Source organism: Talpa occidentalis, unplaced genomic scaffold (assembly GCF_014898055.3).
Source record: "Talpa occidentalis isolate TD23 unplaced genomic scaffold, MPIMG_talOcc4v2.1 talOcc4.8, whole genome shotgun sequence".
NCBI lineage: Eukaryota > Metazoa > Chordata > Mammalia > Eulipotyphla > Talpidae > Talpa > Talpa occidentalis.
Genome location: NW_023605194.1, coordinates 5496932 through 5520460, shown reverse-complemented (window position 1 = coordinate 5520460; position 23529 = coordinate 5496932). Strand labels below are relative to the sequence as shown.

The 23529-nt window shown below is 56.0% G+C and overlaps 1 protein-coding gene across 2 annotated transcripts in view; it reads left to right on the top strand.

Annotated features, from left to right (window-relative positions):
* Positions 1-1413: 1413 nt before the first annotated feature.
* BTBD16 (BTB domain containing 16) overlaps positions 1414-23529 on the top strand; it is a 33678-nt gene continuing 11562 nt past the window's right edge. The window contains exons 1-10 of one of the 2 annotated variants that reach the window (XM_037497292.2): positions 1414-1670; positions 2342-2400; positions 3305-3453; positions 5700-5773; positions 6290-6433; positions 7587-7676; positions 8657-8771; positions 13706-13775; positions 14924-15054; positions 21475-21594. In XM_037497292.2, the coding sequence (XP_037353189.1) occupies positions 2389-2400; positions 3305-3453; positions 5700-5773; positions 6290-6433; positions 7587-7676; positions 8657-8771; positions 13706-13775; positions 14924-15054; positions 21475-21594 (905 nt within the window). In that variant the 5' untranslated portion in view covers positions 1414-1670; positions 2342-2388. Of the gene's footprint in view, positions 1671-2341; positions 2401-3301; positions 3454-5699; positions 5774-6289; positions 6434-7586; positions 7677-8656; positions 8772-13705; positions 13776-14923; positions 15055-21474; positions 21595-23529 lie in introns of both variants that reach the window. The other variant, XM_037497291.2, reaches the window with a different exon arrangement.

The window sequence follows — 23529 nt, the reverse complement described above, 5'->3', positions numbered from 1 at the left end:
GCTCAGCCACCAAGAACTCGAGCCACAGCTCTGTCAGAGATGTGCCCACAGAGGGCTTCGGGGTGAGCTGAAAGCCCTGGATCCCTGAGCTCAGACCTTGCAGCGGGCAGCAGACAGGGCCAAGGTCAGGTCCTACTTAGGAAAAGCGGAGAATGTGGCCCCCTGGGCTGCCTTTCCAGAGCGGCCACTAGAGGGAGCCCCGGCAGCAGCTGAGGGCATCCCTGCCCCCAGGCCCATCATGGAGCCGGATGTTCAGATGGTTTGGGACAATGTGTTTCCAACTCTTCAACTGAAACCGTGCGTGGGGCTCCGCATTCCAGGGGCGGGGAGCAGGGCAGTGTTGGGATGTCAGGGAGGGAGCAACAGAGCGCTAATTGATCCATTTGTTCAGGCACTGCTGAGTGGCCCCACAGCAGACGCACACGTGTGGACATGTGTGTGCATGCACACAGGCAGTGCCCTCCATGTGCAAAGGCAGAGCCTCCAGCTCTCTGAGTTGAGACGCTTGGGCACTTCGGAGGTTGGTGGCTCTGCGCTGTGGGGGCGCAGGGCTGGGCAAGCTGCCGTGAGGACCACCTAGTCCCAGGAGAGGCAGGAGCAGGAGGAGGTACCTTCAGAGGGGCCCCATCTGTAGTTTCTTACAGTTTCTAGAACACGATTACAAGTGGCTGTGCAGCTGCTTTCCTGTTCTGCCTCACCACCGGCGCGGCTCCTGCGAGGCTGCTCAGGAAGGCCGGCAGGAAGCCTGTTCTCAGGCTCCGGCCCCCGGACTCCTGGCTTCTCCCTGGGCTGGATTTCTGGGAGCCCCTAGTGGGAAACCAGGAGTTCAATGGGCTGTTTCCCAGGTGTGATCTGTGCAGCCCCCACCCCCCCACTTCCTACTTGGGGGCCCAGACATCACAGATCCAGACCCTGAGGAGGCGGCCAGATCACACCCGGCCGGTGGATGAGGCGCTTGGACTGGCCCCAGCCCGGCCTTTCAGCGGTTCTTAGTTCCCCAACAAAGCAATTTAAATATCATTGATCAACAAAACCAATCAAAAGGCATAATTCTGACGAATGTAAGCCCCTTCCATTTTAATTTAAATATTTTTGTCGAAACCTTTCTGGATATGAGGGCTGGAAACGGAGCGGACCAGAGGCCGAAGCGGAGAGGGAGGAGGACCTGCTGGGCCCATCTCCTCTCTCAGGTGGGGCCTGAGGATCTGGGGTAGATTCTCATGGAGGCTCTTCCCCAGACTCTTCCGGGGTTGCCCACCCCCAGGGCCATGGGGATATAAGAATGTCACCACGGCCAGCAGGGGGGTCAAAGAGGAAATAGGTGGCCCCCAGTGGTCCCCCCGCAGCCACTCAGGAGGGCCTCCCGCAGCAGGGCCTGGCACAGGAAGTGCTCAGAACCATCCCCGACGTTGCCATGGCGCCCGCAACAACCAAGGAAGCCGGAGAAAAGCCCAAGAAAGAAGAGAGGAGCCCAATGTCATGCTTGCCCTCAGGGCTCGGTCTCAGAAAACCAACAGCCCCCAGCACACCTGCCATCCAGCGACGCACCTGCCACCCAGAGACGCGCCTGTAACCCAGAGGCGAGGCCATGAGAGCGCGGCCCCTGTGAAGGCACTGCGGGGCCGGGGTTACAGGACAGTGAGTGTGGCTGGTACCGGTCATCCCCTCAGGTACAGAGGGCGTCCTGGTGACAATCGGGCTGGACGTGGCTCCATCAGGGGGCCGTGGGGGCTCCCATGGGGACCGGCCACGCAAGCGGCAGACGATCTGATCAGCCCACTTTGAGCCCACCGGAATCACCTGGGTCCAGGGTTAAGGATGCTGGTTATCTCCCGTTCTGCTTTATGTGGACCACATCCCCAGCACGATAAGCGAGAATCCTCTTGCTACTCATGTGCTGTTAAAAAATAAGAGAAGGCCTCCCTGGTGGCGCAAGGGGTTAAGCACTGCACTATGAAGCAATCCGCAGCCTCTGCAGCACGAGCTTGATCCCCGGCCCACCAGGGAGCTATCCACGTGGTGCAGCAGACCTCTCCTGACTCGCCCGCTGCTCCCCTCCACAGTGTATTTCAGTCAATCTGCCTGTTCTGCTCCCCACTCTGTCTCTGGTGAATCCTCTCACCCCCCCACCTCAGACCCGTACCCCAGCTCTTGTATGCATAAATAAATAAATCTTAAAAAAAAATAAAGCATAAGAGAAAAAGGAGATAATCCACACGCTAGGCTCCTTCGTTCTTACTTTTGTGGCAAAACATAGATTCTCTAGGCCACTCTCCGAACAATTTGAAGAGACCCATGGGAACTTTTGGACAGTTCAAACTTTCTGCCTTTTGTCTTCCAGGAGCTTCTTCTCACCCTGCTGTGTCGCCTTCACCCTCGTTCACAAACATGCTGCCTCAGGTAAGTGAATAGCTTCACAAGTCGGCAGGTGATATGTTTTCCACTCCCGGGTATATACCCACAAGAACTGAAAACAGGGTTCAAACAGAAACTCGTAGTGAGTCTTGACACTATGGTGTCCCTTGATGGTGGTGTTCACCATGACCAAAGGTGGAAACAGCCCAAGCGTCCATCAACTGATGAAGGTCTAGTCCCCTGGAGGAATATTATTCAGCCATTAAAAGGAATGAAATTCTGACACCTGCTGCAACATGGTTGAACCTTGATGTCATTTGCCAAGTAAAGGAAGCCGGATATTACAGGCTACGTATTGTTTACTTTCACTGATAGCCGGTATCCAGCAGAGGCCAATCCTTAGAAAGCAGATTAGTGGGTGCCAAGTGCCAGGAGAGAGAGATTGGGGGTGATGGCTTAATGAGTACAGGTTTCCCTTTGGGGTAATGAAAACAACCTGAACTAGAGGGGGTGGTAGTGCCACATTGTCAATATACTAAATGCCACTACAGTGTACATTATAAAATGGATAGATTGCAGAATTTTGTGTTTTGTATATTTTATCATTTAAAAAAAAAAAACAAAACAGTCCCTGTCCCAGATCTCCATAGTTTGGACTGCTGGGGGTGTCTACAGAGCTACTTGCCAAGAGACGCTGCTTCTCCCCAACTTCTGCCTCTGCCATCTCCCTTCCGGCTCCTAACTTCCCAGCTGCTCTGAGCTTGAAGTCCTGTGCGCCGAAGGCACGCTGGCCTGGGAGGGTGGCTCGTGAGGAACTGTGGCCAGGATTGAAGAACAACCAGCGTTTGAAAATTTGTCTTGATTGTCTTTCTACTGTACAATTTAGAAAACCTGTCACGCACGTGAGAGGTTGCAGAAAAGCTTCCCCTCTTCCTTCCCTTCCCAGCAGCACCAAGCTCGGCTGGAGCGCCGGATAGTTGGCTCCACCAACCGGTGGCGTTTTCCCAAAGAGCCTTTCTCGGGGGACCTGCTGGCGCTTTCCCAGATGTGCAAAGCTTTGTGCATAAACTTTGAGGAAGCTCTGAAGAACCCAGAGAGGTAGGGAGGTCAAGTCCGGGGACCCACCAGGAAGCACCCCAGGCTGGGGCCCCTGGAGTGGGGTAGAAGGGCTGCCTTGGGGCGCATGCTGCGGGGAGGGGGCACAGGGGCCCTGCGGAGGGCTAGGTCTCTAGGCAAAGGGACCCAGAGCCTCCTGCTCTCCAGTTTTTCTTCTGTGCTGGATGAAATATCAAGTCCCCTCTGGGGGCAGGAGAAGCTTGTGGGAAGAGGCAAGGATGGAAAGAGGGGACCCCCTCCATTTCTTTACCAAAGAGCAGTTCTGGGAGAGCTGAGTCTAGAGACTGGGGAGTGGGTAAGAGCTGCTGAGAACAGATGTTCCGACCCAGCACCAGGCATCTTGGCTCTCTCCCTCCCCCAGCACCTCCAAAGCAGGTACCTTAATTTCCACGTACAAAGGAAAGCCCCAAGTCCAAGAAACTGGCCCAAGGTCCTGTGGCAGCAAAGTGGGGGCTGGGATCCTGGCCCAGGTCTGCGTGACTCTGCCCAGAACATCAAACTGGAGTTTCACAGGTTGAGGTATCGAGCGGGATCCACCTGTCCGTGAGCAACTTAGGGAGCTCCCCCCTTCCCCTCTCCTTCCTCCATATTGGGTCACGATTGGGGGAGTGAGCCCCCTACCCCTGCCCAACAGCACATTCCCAACAGCCTGCAGTTGTCATCCCAGGACAACTCACAGGCGCCCCCTGCCATTTGCCTTCCCAGTGCTCCCTGGGCCCTGCGCCCCTGGCCGGCAGCCCTGACACCAGAGGGCGATGCGGCCCTTCTGCTGCCCGGCACCCCTGGCTCAGAGGATGATGACGGTGATGTTTGCAAGGGTGGTTGAGCTCATGGGCATCGCCCCACTCTTGTTCCGTCTGGAGATCACCGTCTGAACTCCTGACCTTGGCCAGCTCTTCCTAGACGTGTGGCCCAAACCCCCAGGGGGCTGAGGCTGGCTTGGGTCAGGTCCTCTGCCCCAGTGGGTAAACAACCTAGGCTCCCCGCCCTCCCGGGCCTGAGTCACTCATGGTCTCTCCGATGGGCAGCACGTGGCAGTGCGGTTCTGGACGCAGGCTCCCTGCCCAGGTCCTGCCCCAGGCACCCTGGCCCTTGGGGCTCCAGCTCCTTGGGAAACAGCTGAGCAAAGGTGACATTGACTGGCTGTGGTCACTGGCCGGCCAATGCACTTTCTTGGGGTGACTGCCTTCAAACCCTGACTGTGTGACTCACACTTTCATTTCCTTGTTTAGCGGGATGAACATCGTGTTTATGGAAAAGTGTCTTATCTGCGTCGGCTTATCTTGAGCTGGGGCGCCTGTGCGAGCAGGCAGCTGTTAATCAACCCCAAGTCCGCCTTGCGGAGCAGAGACCAGCAAGAGGGTGCACAGGCTGGCAACCCCAGACGCCAGGGAGGGAGCCGGAGCAGCCGTGCGCTGGTGGGGGGCTGGCGGCAGGGAGGCCGCTCACCCAGCCCCCCAGAGAAAGCAAGGAGGAAGTTCATCTGGCAGGATGAGCTGGGCCTCGTTGGGGGAAAGATGAGGCGGACAGTGCTTTGAGAGAAGGAACTATGCGTCTTAGAGGAGGAGAAAGGTGTCAGGGCTCCGGGCAGATGGGGCTGCAGCCTGGCGCGTGGCAGGAGGAGGCCGCCGAGATGCTGAGGAGTCAACAATAGCTTTGGCAAAGGTCATAGCCGTGAGGGCAAAGAGAGCGGGGAATTCAAGGGCTGTTTCACCAGAGCCAGGCTGGTGCCCAGGTGTGAGGAGGCTCGGGATGCTGGTGGGCGACTGCGGCCCCGGTGCCCTTTCCTGAAAGGGGCCCTGGTGGGGCTCGGGGGAGATTCCAAGCTCAGTTTCTGGGGACATTGAGACTGAGCATGTGTGGCCCCTCAGGAGAGGTCTGGGTGGGTTAACGTCCCCTGGAAATGTGCAGAATCTTCTCTCCATTTCCCCAGCAGACGCTGTCTGAGCACCTGCCACAGACCAGACGCTATTTCAAACCCCCACCCAACAAGGTGTCATGCAGGCTCCCCCTTTCTTTCCACGAGGCTGACCCCCACACTGAAGCAGGAATGAATGGCTTGGCAGGCGTCAGGCCAGCGGCCAGCGTGGCCCCAGGGAACGTCCCCAAAGGGCGCGATGGGACGAGGCTGACGCGGAAACTTCCGGGTTGCCCCGGACGGGTTCATGTAGCGGTTACAGAAAAGTGTTGGTGCTAATGGCAGGATTTTGTGTCTATTTTTCCTTGAGGTTATCCTTTTCACAAATTCAGAAAGTTTTTCCCGAGAGTTTGAAGAAAAAGCCCATCCAAAGCAGGGAGCCAGGTGAGATCTTGTCGCCAGAATGTGGGCAGCTCTCGGGGTGGCTTATAGCCTCCAGAGGAACCCAGCAACAGGCCAGGGCAGGGAACGACACTCTCCAGGAGACGTCTGGGAATATCCAGAGACGTCTCTTGTCATCGCACCTGGGGGCAGCAGGCGCTACTGGCAGGGGGAAGCCAAGGTGCGGCTGACCATCCACAATAGACACGCAGGCCACTAACTCGGGATTATGTGGATCCAAGTATCAGGTGGAGAAGCTCTGGGAAGGGAGACAGGTCAGGCCCCAGGAGCATCCCTGCTCCATGAAGATTTTCCTACTCCCTAAGGTGAGGGGCACTCGTGTCCCCCACACCTGCAGACGCTGGCCACTGGCTCTCATGGCCGTGGAAGGCTGTCACCTTCTCCCTTTCGGTCCTGATGGGCCTAGCGAGCCGCCTGCCAGCTCTGGGGGGGGGGTGGGGGGTGGAAGCACCTAGGCTGTTGCTGGAGTGTTTGTTCAGCATCCTTGTCTCTCCTCAGATGTGATTCTCGAGTGTCTGGGCTTGCGGTGGGAACTCCACCAGCCCCAGATCTTTCAGTCTGAGACCCTGGCCAAGCTCTACCTGGCAGCGCTGGTCCGGAACACCACCAACCCCATCACAGACCTGGAGAAGCTCCTGAGAGGTACTTCCCCATGGGCACCCTTCTAGGGAACCCCAGCCCCTCCAGTTTGAGAGGCCCCAGCTTGACATCCCGTAATCTGTGTGGGGTCAGGTCCCGGTGGGTGAATGGCAGGACGGAGCCTGTGGGTAGGAGGCTGCGTGGAAATCCAGGGGAGGACAATGATCCAGAGCCAGGAACGGGCCTGGCACTTAGTAGGTGCTCAAGAGCAATGTGCTGAATGAGAGCCTGAGCAGAGGCTGGTGCCAAGAGTGCCAAGAGGGGAGGCCCGACCACCCAGTTTGCTGAGAAGGGATCTTTGTTCTCTCCCTCCTCCCCCCACCCCCGACAGTCTCTGTGGTTGCTGGTGTGATCTTCTTTGTGGCGCCTGCCTCATGTCACTTTGCAGTCCCCAGAACCGTGAACTTATGGGATGGGGGGTCCATTCACTCCATGGACAGCTGATATTTGTGGCGTGTGCACCAACCTGCCCGCCCAGGCCCCAGGCGCCGGGCTGTTGTATCGCCTGCGGCCTTCAGTGTGAATGCCCCACAGCAGTGGTGTGAAAGCGGGTGGTCTTGGGGGAAGAAGAAAACCAGTGGTGGTGGGGGCGGGGGGTGTCACCCCACAGATAGGTCAGATAACCCACAAGGGCGAGGGAGGGAGCCAAGAGTCTCCTGGGGAATAAGCTACCAGAAGGCAGGCTTGGGGCCCCATGAGTCAGAGAGTCGTGGGGTGGCCTTGGGGGCCCTGGAGGGGCATTGGCTTTTTGCCCAGGGGGACGCCTGGCAGCAGCCTGTGCGCCAGCTCACATCTGGGAGTGATTCCGAGGGAGGGACCGGCAGTGCACTGGCTTGGCCTTCCTGGGGAGCCTTCAGGTGGGGGTCCCATTTGGAGATTTGGGGGCTGCTGGGTCAATGCCTCTGCCCCCCATTCATCCTTCAGCAGGCGGTCTCTGTGCTGCTCTCACCCTGGTCCGAGTTGGATGCTCGGGGTGCAGAGATGACTGAATCCCAACCCCCACCCTCAACCTGCTCACAGACTGATGGGAGGGTCGGGGAGGAGGGGACAGAGAAAGGGGGGGAGGGGGCCAAGCTCAAGGTAGTGTTGGGGCCTCCTGGCATCTTGCACTGAGTGGTGGCCACATCCACGCGTCCCTGCCCCTTTGCTTTACTAGTCCAGTTGCCTGAGAAGAGCAAACAAAAACCCCCCATAAGGAAGGTGACCATTTCCTTGAAGATCAACGACCCGATGGTCACCGAAGCCGGTAAGGACCCCGCCCTCCCGGCCGCGCCTGCCCGGAGCACACAGGCCTCCCGGGTGTAAAAGCGAAAGTCGTGTGATCAGTGCCCGCTTGTTGGAGGTGAAGGGGCGGCGCGGAGGGAGGAGGGAGGCGGGCAGCAGGGGCGGGCAGCAGGGTCGAGGCAGCAGGGGCTGTGCGGGTGACAGTGCTCGCCCTGGGCAAACAGCGGGAGCGATACGGAGGAAGAAGGGGCTTCTCAGATGGACCCGCTCACACCGCCCAGGGCCCACCCTCCCGAAACCTTGACCCAGCCCTGCCCTCCAAGGCCACTTGCTGGAGGGTCCCTTGGGCTCATCCTGTCCCCATCACACCCCGGCCCCCTAGAAACAGACGTCTGCATTGGCACAAGCTGCCTGCCGTCATGTGACGTCTGGCACCTGAGACATACTAGGTCGGGGAGTCCCCCATTCACCCCCACCCCGGCCCCGTGACCTCAGAGCACCTCAGGCCCATTACAGGCTTTTGGGGCCCCAGCAGAACTTGGGAACAAGCCCAATCCCTCTGCCCCCAAGCTGCTGGATCTCCAGCCAGAACTATCCAAGGCTCCTGGATCTCCCCGGGAGTCCTTAACTTTGTGAAGACCCCAGACGCCAAGGAAACTGCTGCAACCTTTAGGTCAGCAGCTGCAGAGACACCTTTGGGTGCACAGGGCACCTCCTCCCTGCACAGAGCATGGGCCCTGGTTAGGAGAGAACAGGAGGCCCAGGCGCCGAGGAGAGGCTACAGCGCGTTCTTGCAGCAGGTTCCCTTTCGCGCCATCCCCAGCTCTTGGGGCAGGGGTGGGGAGGCTGGGAGCGCTGCGCTGCCTGTGCCTTTTCTCTGAGGGCATCTGCCCACCCAGCTCCTGCACATAGAGCACCCCGCAGGGAGGTGCCCACGGGTAAAGGCCTCGGGTGCAGCACCCTAACTGACCGCTCTCTCTCGGATGCGGCCCCCGCCCCCAGCCTTTGCCATAGCCCTGAGGAACCTCTACGTGAGCGAGGCAGAGATCGACATGAACGAGGTGCTGGGTGTGCTGGCTTCTGCATACATCCTCTGCCTCAGCAGCCTGTTCCAAAGGTAAGGAGGCGTGTGGGCGGCCGGGCCAGCCGGGGCCCTCCCAGCCACGGCCACGAACAGTCCCGGTCTCTGGGTGAGGACCCGGGATCCACAGAGCTGGGCTCTGAGCCTGCAAAGGAACAGAGACGCGGTCACGAGCACGTGCGCTCCCAAGGGAACCACATCCTGGGAGCAACTCATCCCCACCCGCCATGCTCTCCTCCAGGGCCAGAAAGCAGTGGGGGGGCCACACCTGAGAGGTATTTTGCAGATTTCGAGTGATTTCCAGCAACGCTCGGGCCACGCCAGCTTGTCCATCTCATCTGTGCTTGTTTCTCTCAAAATCTCCCTTGATGCCCAAGCCTTTCCGCGGGCTGTGTGAAGAGAGCTGGCTCCCTCCCTCAGGGCCCCCCTTAGATAAAAAAAACCCCTTGTATAAGATAACCCCCCCCATCAGATAAAAACCTCAGTATCCCATTTACACACGGTCACTGTAGATCTTTTGGAAGAGAGCAAAATGCAAAGCTCAAACTGAGCATTCCAGCCGCCCCACTGCCCATTTCGGGGCCCAGCCATTTTGGAACTCCCAGTCTTTCTCAGTGAACCCCACCAGCCCCCCCTTGGGCGTGCCATGAGGGAAGCTGTCAGGGGGAGGACCAGGAGGCATTTACAGAGGGTGGAGCGTGAGCACTTCCTAACCCAGCGGGCTTCGTTGGTGGGGGGGGGGGTTGCTTAGGGATGCTGCAGAGGTGAGGAGCCGCCTGCGCTCCCCCCTGTGTCGGAGCAGCCGGTGGCACAGCCTGGCAGCCTGAGGCTTGGTGGCTCCCAGCTTTCCTAAGCCTGGTTCTGCAGCCCGAGCCCTGCACGCGTGAGCCACGGGGCCCATGCTCAGCCCCAACGTCATCTGCTCCTTCGGGTACACAGGCCTCAGGGCCTCAACTGTGCCAGGCACACGTCACTTCTGCCCTGCCTGCTTCAAAGGACCTTTGGGAATTTGGGGTGCTGGCACAGAGGGCTGTTAGCTGGGCCTTCTTGCTACGGCCAGATCCTGAACTCAGCCCTGGGTGGGGACGCCCCCTGGCCTGCTCCATGGGAGGGAGGCCACCAGGCTCATTTGCCAGGTGAGGACACAGAGGCCCGAGGGTGAGTGACCTGCCCACACCACACAGCTTCCGAGTCCAGCAAAGGAGAGTGGGGCCCCAGAACCTGACCCCTCGGGCTGTCCCATTCACTTTGCTCGGGTGAGGGGGTGACGCAGCCTTGACCTTGCAGGCCCCATCTTACGGTCAGACCTTAGTGTGGCTTGCTGAGGCCTGAGCAGGAACGCAGGCCCTTTGTTTTCCTTCCTCCTCCCCAGGCCTTGTTTTGGAGGCCGGTCCAGGAAGGACGTGGGAGACGGTGAGTCAAAGTTGACACGGCCCCACTGAGCCGACCTCAGGCTGCCGGGAGTGGCCGCCTGGGTCCTGCAGAGTTCGGGTGGGGCTGCTATGCTGGTGGGGGTGCAGCAGGCCAGGCACACGCTGGGCAGGGGCTCCCCTGCCTTGGAGAGGCTGACGGTGCAGCTGCGGGGTGTGGCGGCCTGGGCTGCAGCGTGCGTGTGTGCTCTGGCACTCTCGCTGCTGGACGAGCCCACAAAGGTCATCTCCGCTGCGCTGCCAGCCAGGGCAGAGCCACCCGAGGGCTGCTTTGGTCTGAATCACTTGCCCGAGGCACCCATCTTTAGGGGGTGACGTGTGTGCGGGTGGCAACACCCTGCGCTATTGCTTGGACTCACCCCTCAATGTCTGGGCTGTGGGCACAGCTGGGTGAGCCTGGGTTAGTTCTTGCTCTGGGCCCTGCAGTCTGGGGAGCCAGCTCTTGGCAGTCCTGCCTGACTCAGTGGGTCTGACAGTGAGGAAAGGGAGGCTCCCGGGAAGGTGGCAGCCCACCTAACTTCTGCAGCCCACCGAACTCCACACCAGCTAATTCTACCCACATGTGCGTCCTGGCAAAGCCAGCACCTGGAGAAGCCACGACACCCCCACACCTTGGCTGGCGGATGGCCTCGGCCCCCAGGGAGACCAGCCGCTCCAGGGGGAGAAGGGCTTTTTCTGTTCATGGCAGGGATTTCCAGAAGCAACACAGAGCAGGCACTGGGGTGGTTTATCCTGGGAGGGTTGCCTCCCTGCGGCCTGTGGTTTCATGGAGGGGCTGGGAGGGAGGAGCAGAAGAAGCCCCAGCAGCGTGAGACGTCCACAGAGAGATGTCCGCAGGGAGGTGGAAGTTGAACTGAGCCGGGACAATTCCAGTCCTCGGAGGGTGAGCAAGAGGGGACCTGGGCAGAGGAGCGTCGACACTGGGAGGGCTCGGCCACGAAGGCCCAGTGGGGCTGCAGCGGGAAGGGGTGTGGGGAGACGGAGAGGCGAGGGAGAGGCCAGGGTCAGCCCGGGTGGGGCAGACTTGAAGGCCACGTGAGCGGGCTCCGTGGGGTCTGTCGATGAGGGCACGACCTGGGAGGCAGCGAGCCCCTGAAGACCGCAGCGTGAGCGATGGGGAGGGCGCGGGAGGCAGGGGGAGGCCAGGACAAGGAGAAGCTGTTTTGGAAGCCCGGGGTAGCGATGAGGTGGGTCTGACCTAGGCAGGGCATGTGGGAAGGGGGTGGAGGAGAGGAGGCAGGTCTGAGAGACAGTGACGATCTGGAACTGACAGAAGTCTCACCAGCCGACGTGCCTGAGAGAGGACAGCTGAGTCTGGGGTCTGCAGCAACTCCCAAAACGCAGACATTTCCTTGTGATAGAATAAATGCCCTCACAGCCCCAGAGCCCAGGCGCCCGAGGGGAAAAGCTCCTGGAGCATGACCAGGTTGTATAGTCCTTCATTATTTCATGGCCTGTTCTAGTCAAGAGGGCTTCCAAGAATACGTAAAATAATAGGGCACAAAAATTGTTCTTTTTTGTTTGTTAAAGATTTATTTATTTGTTTGTTTGTTTGTTTGTTTGTTTGTTTGTTTGTTTATACATGCACTGGGTACAGTCAGAAGCGCGGGAGGGTGAGAGGATTCACCAGAGCCAGAGCGGGGAGCAGAGCAGGCAGAAGGACCGAAGGACACTGCTGAGGGGAGCAGCGGGCGGCAGGAGAGGTCTGCGCCCCATGCGGGACCCTCCTCCGGTGGCCGGGGAGCAGCCGGGGATCGAACCGGCGCTGCAGAGGCTGCGGGCAGCTTCGCAACCCGGCGCTCAACCGCTGCACCACCAGGGAGGCCCGGGTACAAAAATTGTTTTAAAAAAGAAATGAAAAAGGAGACAAAGCTGGAGAGGTTGAAATTACGTAATAAATTACATAACCTACACTCCTGTTATAGGCGGAGATTTGAGCTTCCTAGTGGCTAATACAAAAAGGGAAACTTGATCAGTGACATCAGACAAAACGAAATAAATGCTGGGGAGAAGCACAGCTGCTCTTACTCAGGCTGTCTTCATCAGATAAAACTGAGCACGTAACGACCAGTGTCCTCACCAATATCCATAAAGTGAATCAAAGATAAATTTTAATAGTGTTCTTTCTCGATATTGGCAGTTTTCACACCAAAATGCTCCCCAGTGTAAACGATTCTCCAGGGGTGTGGTTGGGGGGTAGGAGTGGGCCCCTCAGCTTAGTGGAAGATCTGACTTCGCTGAAGAGTGCCCGGTAGCGTATGCACAAGAGCTTCTGGTTATCCTTGACACCTCTGTGCACAAGCTGTGTGTGTCTTAGGCTGACCACTGGGTGATAGTGAGTTCACAACCGCTCCGTGGAGAGTTCAGTAGCTGTCCTCTGGTGACCTGTTTGATGAAACAATCAGGCCTTATGGAAATTATGTGAAGTCAGAAAAACACTGGACATTTACATAGCAGATGATTTCATAAAAATGTTATTTATAAAAGGGAGTGGATTAATAAACACCACAAGGGCTCTGAGGCTAACTAGGGGGGGTGAAGGAAGGATGGTGCTGGGAAAGGGAGAGAGAGAGAGAGAGAAAATTATGTGTAAGAGAGACTAGTATCAGCCGTGCAATAGCGTCATGGAAACTTCCATGACCCCACCATCCACCTGGCATATCCAATCGCCACATACCCTGTCCGTCCCCCCTCACCTCCTGAGTCGTCTTGACCCCACGCGCTCACTGCCCTGCAGCTGTGCCATCCTTAATGTTCTTCAAAGTTCAGTGCCCGCTCCTGCCTCAGGGCCTTTGCATATGCTCTTTCCTTGTCTCCAAGTGCTGGTTTCCCAGCTCGTGGTCTGGCTAATTCTCTGTCCTCCTCCTTCAGGTTTTAATGTCCCTTTTCTCATCCTCCTACCCCCGGGGTAGATTTCCATTTCTCTGCGTTCCTGTGGCAGCTTGTTCTTTTAACCTTCTAATCAAGCGTAATAGCGCGATTATCCATTCGAATGTGTACTCAAGGTGTGCTGCCCGCTGGCCCATCAGCTTTGTTCTTTGCACCCCAAGGGTTTCACAGGGCGCCTGGTTCATGCTGTGGCTTGAGCAAGTGGATCCTAAATGAGTCAGTGAACCAAGTAAATGAGGCCTACTGAGGGAGGACGTGGATTTTTATCAGGAAGTTGCCCCCTGAACCCTGTGCAGGAAGAGGAACAGAAAGGAGGTCCTGCCTGCAGCACTGGGGGTCTGCACAGAAGGAAAATACCTGCACTGCCTGGGGACCTCAGGTGCCCATCTGGTGAAAAGGAAACCACAACAAGCCCCTTCAGGAGCTCAAACTCTGAGCTTCGTCTCCTTCTGACAGATTCCATCTCAGGCCTCACCGCCCTCAGCCAAAGCTCTTTGTAAAGGTCCTCACTGGTCTTGTCCTCTGGCCACTGTCCAGGCTCCTCCTGCGTGGATAATCCCCTCCGGGAGTTGAGTAGAAGCCCAGTGTGGTCCCTGCGTCTCTGCACCCAGGCTGAGGCCCAGCAACAGCGGCGCTCTCTCTCCCCTGCAGGTGTGTGACCTTGATGATGACCAGGCTCTCGCCAAGCACCATCAAGGACTTCTACCTGGCTGGCCACAAGGTGAGAACAGCTGGGTGGGGCATGTGCAGAAGTTCCCAGACTCGATCCCCTCCAGGCAGGTTCCCTAAAACCTATCCCGTCGCACCAACTTACAGGCACCAATATTTTATTTTGCCAAGCAGACAATTTTTGAAAATAATTTTTTTTAAAGGACAATTTTAATCCCAAAAAAGTTGAGAAGGCTTAATCTTAGGAAAGAAACTGAAGGCACCACCTTCTCATCAAAGCCGCAGACACCCTGTGGGGCGTTCCTGCTGGGGTGGGGCAGGTGAAATGTCCACGGGGCCGTAGGTGTGTCCATGTTGGCGTAAAGGGCGACCAAGTGACCCTTAGCAAAGGAGGCAAACCAGGGAGCTGGTGATGATGCAGGTTGTGAGGGGCCTGGCGGACTTGAGCCTCTGCCCAGAGGCCTGGCTGCATGGACACGGCACCATGAGGCAGACACACCCTCAGCCTCAGCAGGCGGCACAGCTCGGCCTGTCCTAACAGCACTCTAGCAGGTGTTCACCGCCTGCCTTGCCGGAGTCTGCTTGTCCTCACCCTCATGCTGCTGGTCACAGACACTCGCTGGGCGCGGGCAACTTCATCCGGGTCAGCATCTCTCAGCCTCTCTGTCTTGGGAAGGGCCCTCCGTGAGGACACGCGTGGTGCACTGGCCCCTGCTCCCGGGAGCCCTTGTCCACTTTCTCTGGATTCTCATTGTCGGCACGTAGCCTCGGAGCTCCAGGGGGTGCGCCCGAGAGGGCTTTTGATCAGTCCCTGATGTTAGCCCGAGATTCCAGGGTGCAGGCCCCGGGGCGGCACTGGTGCTTCTGAGTCCCGGGGCTACAAGGGTGGGGCTGGGAGGCTCCATTTCCCCTTGGGCTAAATAGTAAATAGGGACACTAAGGACCTGACCGCCTAGGGCTGTGGGGAGGGTTGGTTGAAATCAGCCTAATGAGGGGCCCTGAGCTTGGCAAACACTCAGAAAATGTTACCTGCTGCAGTTCGTGTGTTTTAGAGTAAAGGCTTGAGCCGCCTGAGAGCAGAGGCCTTGTGTGATCCCCGCCCGGCAGAGGGCCCTGGGGATGCAGGGGGATGCAGGGGGCCGCAGGGGGCCGCAGGGGACGCAGGGCACCTCGGCCAGCAGGCTGTTCTTGCCTTCCCAGTACAAGGAAGAGCAGCTCACCACCGCCTGCGAGAAGTGGCTGGAAGTGAACTTGGTGCCTCTGGTGGGGAAGCAGATCTACCTCCGGAAAATCCCACAGGAGCTGCTCCTGAAAGTGCTGAGGTCCCCCAGGTCAGAGCTGGCTCCCAGGAAACTCCCTGGGTGGGGGAGGTGGGTGTTAGGGGAGCAGGGCAGGTGCCACCGGAAGGGAGCCTCTGGGGGGGCACCCACCCCCCTTCTGGACATGCCCATTGGGCAGCACTGCCTCCATCCCAGACCTCCTGCCCCTGTGGACAGCCCTGCCTTGGTGGAGGCAAAACCTAGGGGGTACCAAGGTGAGGTGGGGAGGGCCAGAGAGGGGAGGGGAGGGAAGAGGCGCCCTTCGTGCCCCGGCACCAGAGAAGATGCCCTGAGTGCTCACAGTCTCCTCGCCCGCCTGGTAGTGAATTACTGCGTGAGGATTACATGAACACGTATTCACTGGGGAAACTTTGGAAAACATGGAAAAGCAGGAAAAGGAAAACAAAAGCCCTCGCCCCGAGCAGTGTCAGAGTCCGGCCGGAGCCCTCTCGGGGCTCTGGACACCTGGACGTTCAGCGGCCGCCTGGCCTTTGTGACCCACAGGCGACCACACGGGGTGCCGTCCCGCCCTTTGGGGTTCCTTTGTCAGCCAGAACCCTGGGAGTCCTCTGGATGCCCCCGGGCCCTCCTCCCCAAGTGCCTTCAGTGCTGTTTCCGGGCAGGGCCGCTCTCCGTGGGCGCCGGCAGAAGCCAAACCTCCTTTGCTTCTCCTCTGGACCATTGCAGGGGCCCCTCACCCAGGGCCTCGAACCTGCTCTGCAGTGCCCCCCCCCCAATCTGTCTCTAGCCAAGGAGCCCTGTCCCACCTCACAGCAGCCTGGGGCCGTCCTGGCTGAGCTCCTTGATGCCCCCTGGGCAGGGCTGCGGGGCAGGGCGGCGTCCCCTGGCCCCCTGGCCCCAGTGGGCTGCTTGGAGTTGTTCCTGGAAACATCCCCAGAGCTTGGCCTTTCAGGTCATTTCCAGTGTTTTATTGCTCAAGGAGAACCTTGGTGGCAGCCTCACGTGTATGTACCTTCAGCTCCACTGACTTTCCCATGTTAAACTCCTCCAAGTGAAAGTGCTGGGTCAAAAGGCCTTTCTGTATTTTTTAATTTGTATTTTAAATAACACTTTTTTTTTAAATTGATCACTTTTTAAATTTTTTTTCTTTAAGATTTATTTATTTATTTATTTATTTGTTTATTTATTTATTTATTTATTTATACAAGCACTGGGTACACCAGAGCGGGGAGCAGAGCAGGCAGAAGGACCAAAGGACACTGCTGAGGGGAGCAGCGGGCGGCAGGAGAGGTCTGCGCGCCATGTGGGACCCTCGCCCAACGGCCGGGGATCGAACCGGCGCTGCAGAGGCTGCGGGCAGCTTCACAGCCCAGCGCTCAACCGCTGGGCCACCAGGGGAGGCCCTGTATTTTAAATAATACTTTATGTGACAATAATCGCAAACAAAAGTTGCAAGGGCAGCACAGGGAGTCCAGGTGGCACCCGCCCTTCCTTGCTCACTTCCTGCCGCGCCGAGCGGACCTGCCGCAGGCCTTTCCCTGTGACTCTTTGAGGGCAAGTTGCCTACATCGTGTTCCTAAATGCTTCAGTGTTCATTTTCTAATAAAGAGACTCTTTAAAATATATCCCAGGGAGCTTCCCTGGTGGTGCATGGGTTAAGTCTCAGCGCTGTCAAGCTATCACCAGCCACTGTTTCGCTCCCCATTCTGTCTCTAGTGAGTCCTCTCACCACCCCCACCTCTGGCTGACACCCCATTTCTTGGATGCATAAATAAATCAAAATAAAATCTTTGCACAACAAAAATAAAGCCACAGTGCAATGATCAACTTCAGGAGGGTGAGCCCCCTGAGGGCACCTCCTCTTGACATCTTCATCCCAGCGCTGTCTTCGGGGGCATTCCCCCCTAGCGCTGGCTCCCCTGAGGGTCCCATGTTGCATTGATGTGTCACGTCTCTTTGAAAGGATCCAATATCCGCTGCCAACTTTTTAATTTTAAGATTTGTTCATGGGGGCCTCCCCAGTGGCGCAGCGGTTGAGCGCTGGGTTGCGAAGCTGCCCGCAGCCTCTGCAGCGCCGGTTCAATCCCCGGCTGCTCCCCGGCCACCAGATGAGGGTCCCACATGGCGCGCAGACCTCTCCTGCCGCCCGCTGCTCCCCTCAGCAGTGTACTTTGGTCCTTCTGCCTGCTCTGCTCCCCGCTCTGGCTCTGGTGAGTTCTCTCACCCTCCCGCACTTCTGACTATACCCAGTGCTTGTATAAATGAATAAATAAATCTTTAAAAAATAAAAAAATTAAAAAAAAAAAAAAGATTTGTTCATGTATGCATACAAGTACTGGGATGCTGGCCAGAGGTGCGAGGGTGAGAGGATTCACCAGAGACAGAGTGGGGAGCAGAACAGGTGGATCTACTGAAATACACTGCTGAGGGGAGCAGTGGGAAGACAGGAGAGGTTTGCTGCACCATGTGGGTAGCTCCCTTGTCGGCCAGGGATCGAAATCGTGCTGCAGTGACTCGGCCGCTTAACAGTGTGGACGCTTAACCCCTTGTACCACCAGGGAGCCCTATCCATTGCTAACTTCCTGAGACAGTGCTCCCTTTGGGTGAATTTCAAAGCAGAGGGCTAAATTCCCCTAAAAATGTGAGTGGTGTGTTAGAAAAGAAGTGTTTGCTTTTGCATAGGTGGTAGGAACATTCTAATTGCAGGGATTAGTTCTGGGAATAATTCTTTTCTGCTGGTTGGAATTTACCAAGCAGGGTGCCATGCCATCACATTGGTGAAAGGGGGCTGGCAGGACAGGGCTCCGGAGTTGGCCAGGGGACACTGCTATCTAGAAGACTCCAGGAGCCCAGGCCCTGGAGCAGCCCCAAGCCCCAGGATGGGCACCCAGGGTCACTCTGCTCTGCTCCCCTCAGTTTTCCCGGCAAGCTCCCCTCCTCCCCCAACAAGCAAGGGTTGTGCAACCTCTGTGGATAAGATAAACACGGCATCCTGGGACTTGTCGTAACTGCCCCTCCCTTGGAAAGACTGAGCTGCCCCACCCCGGCAGCACTTAACCAAGAGAGGGGAAAATATCTGACCACAGCCAGAGGCCAGTGCTTGCGGTTTTCGTGGGCACGTCCTGCAGAACGTGCGCTGGGCCTGAAAGAGGTCAAGGCCATGACGTGCAGGTGTCTAGACTGCCCATGGGGAGACATGACTGCAGTAGGAACTGGGTCCTGCTTCCCGGCCCACCCCTGGGAACCATCTGCATGGACCAGCCAGGGCCAGCCCTGCACCCAGAGGAGCGGGCGCGGCCCCGGATGTCACCAGCCGGGGGCCCTGGGGTGCTAGGCAGACAGCTCCGGACATGCGCTTGCACCCAAGGTGAATTCTCACACCGTTCATGTCCAGAGGCTGCTGCTTTAAAGCTTGAGGGAGATGAGAACAGAAGGCACAGGAAGAGGGGTGCCCTGTGCACAGAGAAATGGCTAGAAACACATCCAGGCTCTGCTCCCTACTCTTGCCCGGAACCCACACCCATGTCAGGGCTGGGGCCTCAGAAGGCTGCACTTCACAATGAGGGTGGAGCCTGTGCTCCCCGTTGGTGCTGCGTGTGGGGGGGTGTCAAAGCTTATTGGAGCAACATCCATCTCTTAGCAGATCTTTGGCTCTGGGCCATTCAACCTTGGAGGATGAAGTCACTTTGTCTTCATTGTCATTTGGTTTTGCTTCCATTTTGTGAACAGCCTAGAGGAAAGACACACTTTCCTGAGCTCCTGGGCCTGAGCCTTTGGCTATCAGTAAATCTTAGCGTCCCTGGGAGCTTACCCTGTTGCACAAACTAATATTATGAGAGCTTCATCCCAGGGCTCAGGGATTCTCTAGAAGTCCTGGCAAATGGTAGCATTTTGTCACAAACTCAGAAAGAGAGACTGGCCCATAACTTTTGAAGTCCCCCGTGCTCCCTGAGTCCCTGTCCCCTGTCTGAGTCCTCTTCCCTCTTCTCAGCCCCCTCCCCACCTCCCTAGTGACAACCAGATCCCATGTGTGGCCGGCGCGGGTCCCCTGGGGTGATGAGAGGGGGCTGCTCGTACTCCCCATAAAAAGCTCACAATGTGGTCCTGCCAAGGTCTGAACCTCAAATGTCCTGTTCACAAGGCCCAGCCCCTTGGTTCATGAGCACCTGGGTGTGTTCTCCTGATTACGCATCTCATTAGCATTTTTAATGTAACTGCTGTACAAGGCGTGTTGGATGAAGAGGCAGCGATTTTTATTCCCCTCCTCATGGCCTTTGTTTCTTTCTGTTTTGCTTCATTTTTTGCTTCAACAGTCAACTCCGCCAGAACCATGTTGTCCAGTTCTTGGTATTTACACTCTGGTCTACATTCAAAGGGGACTTTATCATTTAAATACGGTTTTCTCAGAGGAAATTAGAAGACAATCAGTGTTAAAAGCAATTTTTTTTCCTCCTAAAGAATGAATACAAGTTAAGTCCCAGGCTCCTCGGAGCAGCAGGAAGGGCCCAGATGGGACCCTTTGGGGTGGTGCGGGACGTCTCTGTGAGTTCTGTCCTGAGTCTGCGAGTTCTGTCCTGAGGGAGCCTTCACGGCTTCTCGGTGAATGGAGAAGCGCCTGAATGCCCTCAGCCAAGCCCCACGGACACTTGGACTAAAGGCGAAGGCTTTAGTGCTGTGATTACCTTTCACAGTGCAAGTAAAACCCCCACCCCTATTCATGGATCTCCCAGGGGCTCTTCTCGGTTGAGGCCTCAGAGAACCTTCTGGGGTAGGGGTCCTCAGCCTGGGGTCTGCCTCAGAAGTCTCGCAGATTTCGCAGGCTGTGGCCACAGTCCTGGCAGTTCTTCATGGAGGTGTCACACCAGGCGTGTCTGCGGCACCTCCCCTCCTGCCTCACCGGTGCTGACACTGGCAAGGGTGGGTCTTGTCTGGCCAGGGTCAAAGCCTCTGCCTTTGTAGGTGGCCTAGAATAAACGAGAGGTGTGAATGAGTGATGGCGTTGCTGCCCGGTAGACCCCAGCCCCAACCCGGCCCCACCCTCCGTGGCCGTCCCCACAGCCAGCCACGAGAAGACCACTGGGGTTGAGAATCCTTGAAATGTCATTTTAGGGCCTCGGGCATCAGGGCTGTTAGAGCAGCCTCCTTCTTGGCTGGGCCAGCTGAGGTAGTGTGGGCAGGTCGTGGCCGCTGGGACCCAGTCCTGCCACGGGGGAGTCAGCGCTGCCATTGCTGAGCAGGACTTTGCACCAAGCCACGCAATCCTGGGTGTGTCCAGCTCCACAGTGGTCTGCAGAGATGTCAGCATCCCAGCCCTTACCCTGTGGGCATGTCAGGCTGCACGGCAAAGGGGGATTAGGGTTGCTGTGGCAAGCAAGGTTGCTCATCAGGTGACCTTGACAGGGAGAGGTCATCCTGGATTGCCTGGGAGGGTCAGTGGAATCCCAAGTCTCCCTCAGTGTGGAGGAGGGAAGCCGAAGGACACCGAAGAGAAATCTAAAGGCGCTGCACTGCTGGCTTGAAGATGGAGGAAGGGGTCACAAGCCAAGGGATACCAGTGGCCATAGAAGTTGGCAAAGACAAGAAACAATTCTCCCTTAAAGCGCCAGAAGGAAGGCCCAGACCTGCCCATACCTTGATCTTAGCCCACGAAACCCATTTTGTACCCCTGACCTCCAGGGCCTGGAGCCTTCGTCTTGTCTGTAGCATCTCAGTACATGCAAATTTGTTGTAGCCGTAATGGGCATCTCTGGGCAGCCCCCACTCCCTCACCTACCCTCCCCCACACACACACATACCAAACTGCTATGATCTATGATATAACTGTAGAGGAGGGAGTAAGGACTGAGGGAGATACCAAGCCAGCTCGGGGCAGAGCTGAGATTGAACTTGACCCATGCCCAGATGTGACCCTGGATAATGTACTCACATTTCAGTCCCCAACGGGACTGGGATTAAAGGTGGCAAAGAGGCCTTGAATGCTCAGCCATGGAGCTGAAGTATATTTTAGTGCAATATTTTAAAGTCAAAAGTAATGCAAAAACTCATGTACAAAGCATTCGCTCTTAAAAGAAACATGGGGTCTGCCTCAATTTCTACTTCTTTTTTTTTTTTTTCAATTTCTACTTCTATGAAAATTAGAACACAGTCCATCTTGGCAGGATTGTTCAGTGGGGTTAGATAGAAGAACGTGTGAAGGGAGACATCTTGGGAACAGGTTTCAGGGCTCAGTGGGTAGTGCCCACTGTTTGCGGCCACACAGCTGGTCGGCTCCAGGGGTGGGACCCACTCGCCACCCACCAGCCCAGTGACGGGGGGAAGCCATTGCAGGCCTTGCAGGCCGCTGTCTGAGGTCACCTGCAGACTCGGGTGGGACAGTCTCATTCCTAAAGTCACTTTGAACTTTGCATTCTCTTACAGATGCGTGCTTTTGACCCTTCCTAAAACGTCTTCCTAACCTTTTATTTTGACCAGGTTGTTTACTTTCAGTGAATTTCATCTCCTGAAGACAATGCTTTTGTGGGTCTTCTTGCAAATAAACCACAGAACTCAGACTATTCCGACCCATGAAACCGTGTTGGCCTTTTTCAGCAGGTAACATAGCGGTGTTGAATGATGAGATGTGCTTGGCTGTTTTTTGGGCTGTGTTTTTGTGCTCATTATGTCATGGGAGGCAGAGGGAGCATCAGTGATGTCATGTTCCACAACATCCTTCAGAGTGCGATTTTCTTTGTGGGGCCTGAGGGTGTGGAATACCTTTGAATCACTAGATGACTTGAAAAAGTGACACTTGACAAGTGTCAGTGTTATGCTAGAAAAGAATCATGTGCTCCTGAGAACTTGCTCTATGTCCAGTGAAAGACATTATGCAAAAGGTGTCTTTATTTTTTAAAGGAAAAAAAGTAGCTCTTCATTGGAAACCAAACAAAATTTTCAAACTGAAAGCTGGTCCTGTTGCCTTCGAGTAAAAGGTGCTCCTTTTATTCAGGACGACGACCATATATATATATTTTATACTCAAAACATACCCAACTAGGACCAGGTCATTTTCATTTCTTTCTCTTTGAAAAAAAAAAAAAAAAAAGATTGATTTATTTATGCATACAAGAACTAGGGCACATACCAGGGGTGCAGGGGGTGAGAGGATTCACCAGAGACAGAGTGGGGTGCAGAACAGGCAGACCGGCTGAAATACACTGCTCAGGGGAGCAGTGGGGAGACAGGAGAGGTCTGCGGCTCCATGTGGGTAGCTCCCTGGCCGGCCAGGGATTGAACTCGTGCTGCAGAGACTGCAAATAGCTTCATGGGTTGTGTCTTCACCCCTTGCTCCACCAGGGAGGCCCCATTTTCATTTCTGGACTAACGCAAAGGCATATGAATGTACAGAGATTTCAGAGAATGAATCTAATTTCTCCTATGTACTAGGCTCATCAATTTTAAAAGTTATATAGACCTCAACACTTAAGTGAAAACTGATAATGACAGCATCACACTGGGCAGAGCTTACGTGGGTCCCTAAATGCGGAAACCCCAAGAAGCACTTTCTGATAAGGTCGTTCATGATCTCCTTCAATCTGCATGACCCCAGGGCCTACTTCATCGTTCCCATTTTACAGATGAGGAAACTGAGGCAGAGCAGAGATTGTGCAAGTGGTAAAGAATGGAGCCTGCCGAATCACAAGACTCTGCTGCCTACTCCTGGCGGGGCAGATTGGATGCCTCGTGTGCCCCTCAGGGGGCCACAGCAGCAGTGTCCAGGACCTGGTGCTCAAAAAGATTGTGAGGCCGCGCTAGGCTCAGGGTTCTCTTAGCCAGTCTCTTCTAAAATTGCCTCCAGTGCACCATCTTGACCCCTCCTGTGCCCCCTCTGGTGGCTTCCTGTTCACTGTCAGGTTTATATTTCTGTCCCCACAGCAGCAGGGTTGGGGCTCCCAGCACAGTAAGGTGCATTTTAAAAAGCTGAGAAACCCCATTTCTTTCGCGCATGGGAACCCTCTTCCATATTCATTGCATCGTTCTGAAATCTTTGATCCTTTTCTGGAACATCTGTGCACCAGTTAGGTAAAGAGCCCATTTTTTCTGTATCATTATTTGGGGAAAGCGGTATTCAGTGCCAGAATTGTCTGTTCTTTGCTTGGTTTCTATATAATTTACTTTGAGCCCAATTTTTTTAAAATCCCCCCCATTCTTTTAATAGCCCAAGAGACACGTTTTCCTATGAGTCATGCACCCCAGGGAAATTTGTCCTTGGTTCCCAGCTGGCTCTCCCACTGGAAGGTCTTAGCACAGTGTGATGGGAAATGAGCTAGAATGTGACTGAGTCATTGAAACTGTGTTTTCAATGTGAGAGAAACAAATTGGGAAGGTAAAGCTGAGGTGTGTGGCCCCCAAAATGAAAGTGGGGTTTCCATGGCCTTTCGGAGCTGCTATCTCAAAGCTCCTCCTTGACATGAGTATTCCTCAACATGATATTTCTCCAATCTCTTGAATCTATGTTGGTTCCATTTTGACCCCCAAACCTCACCTCTC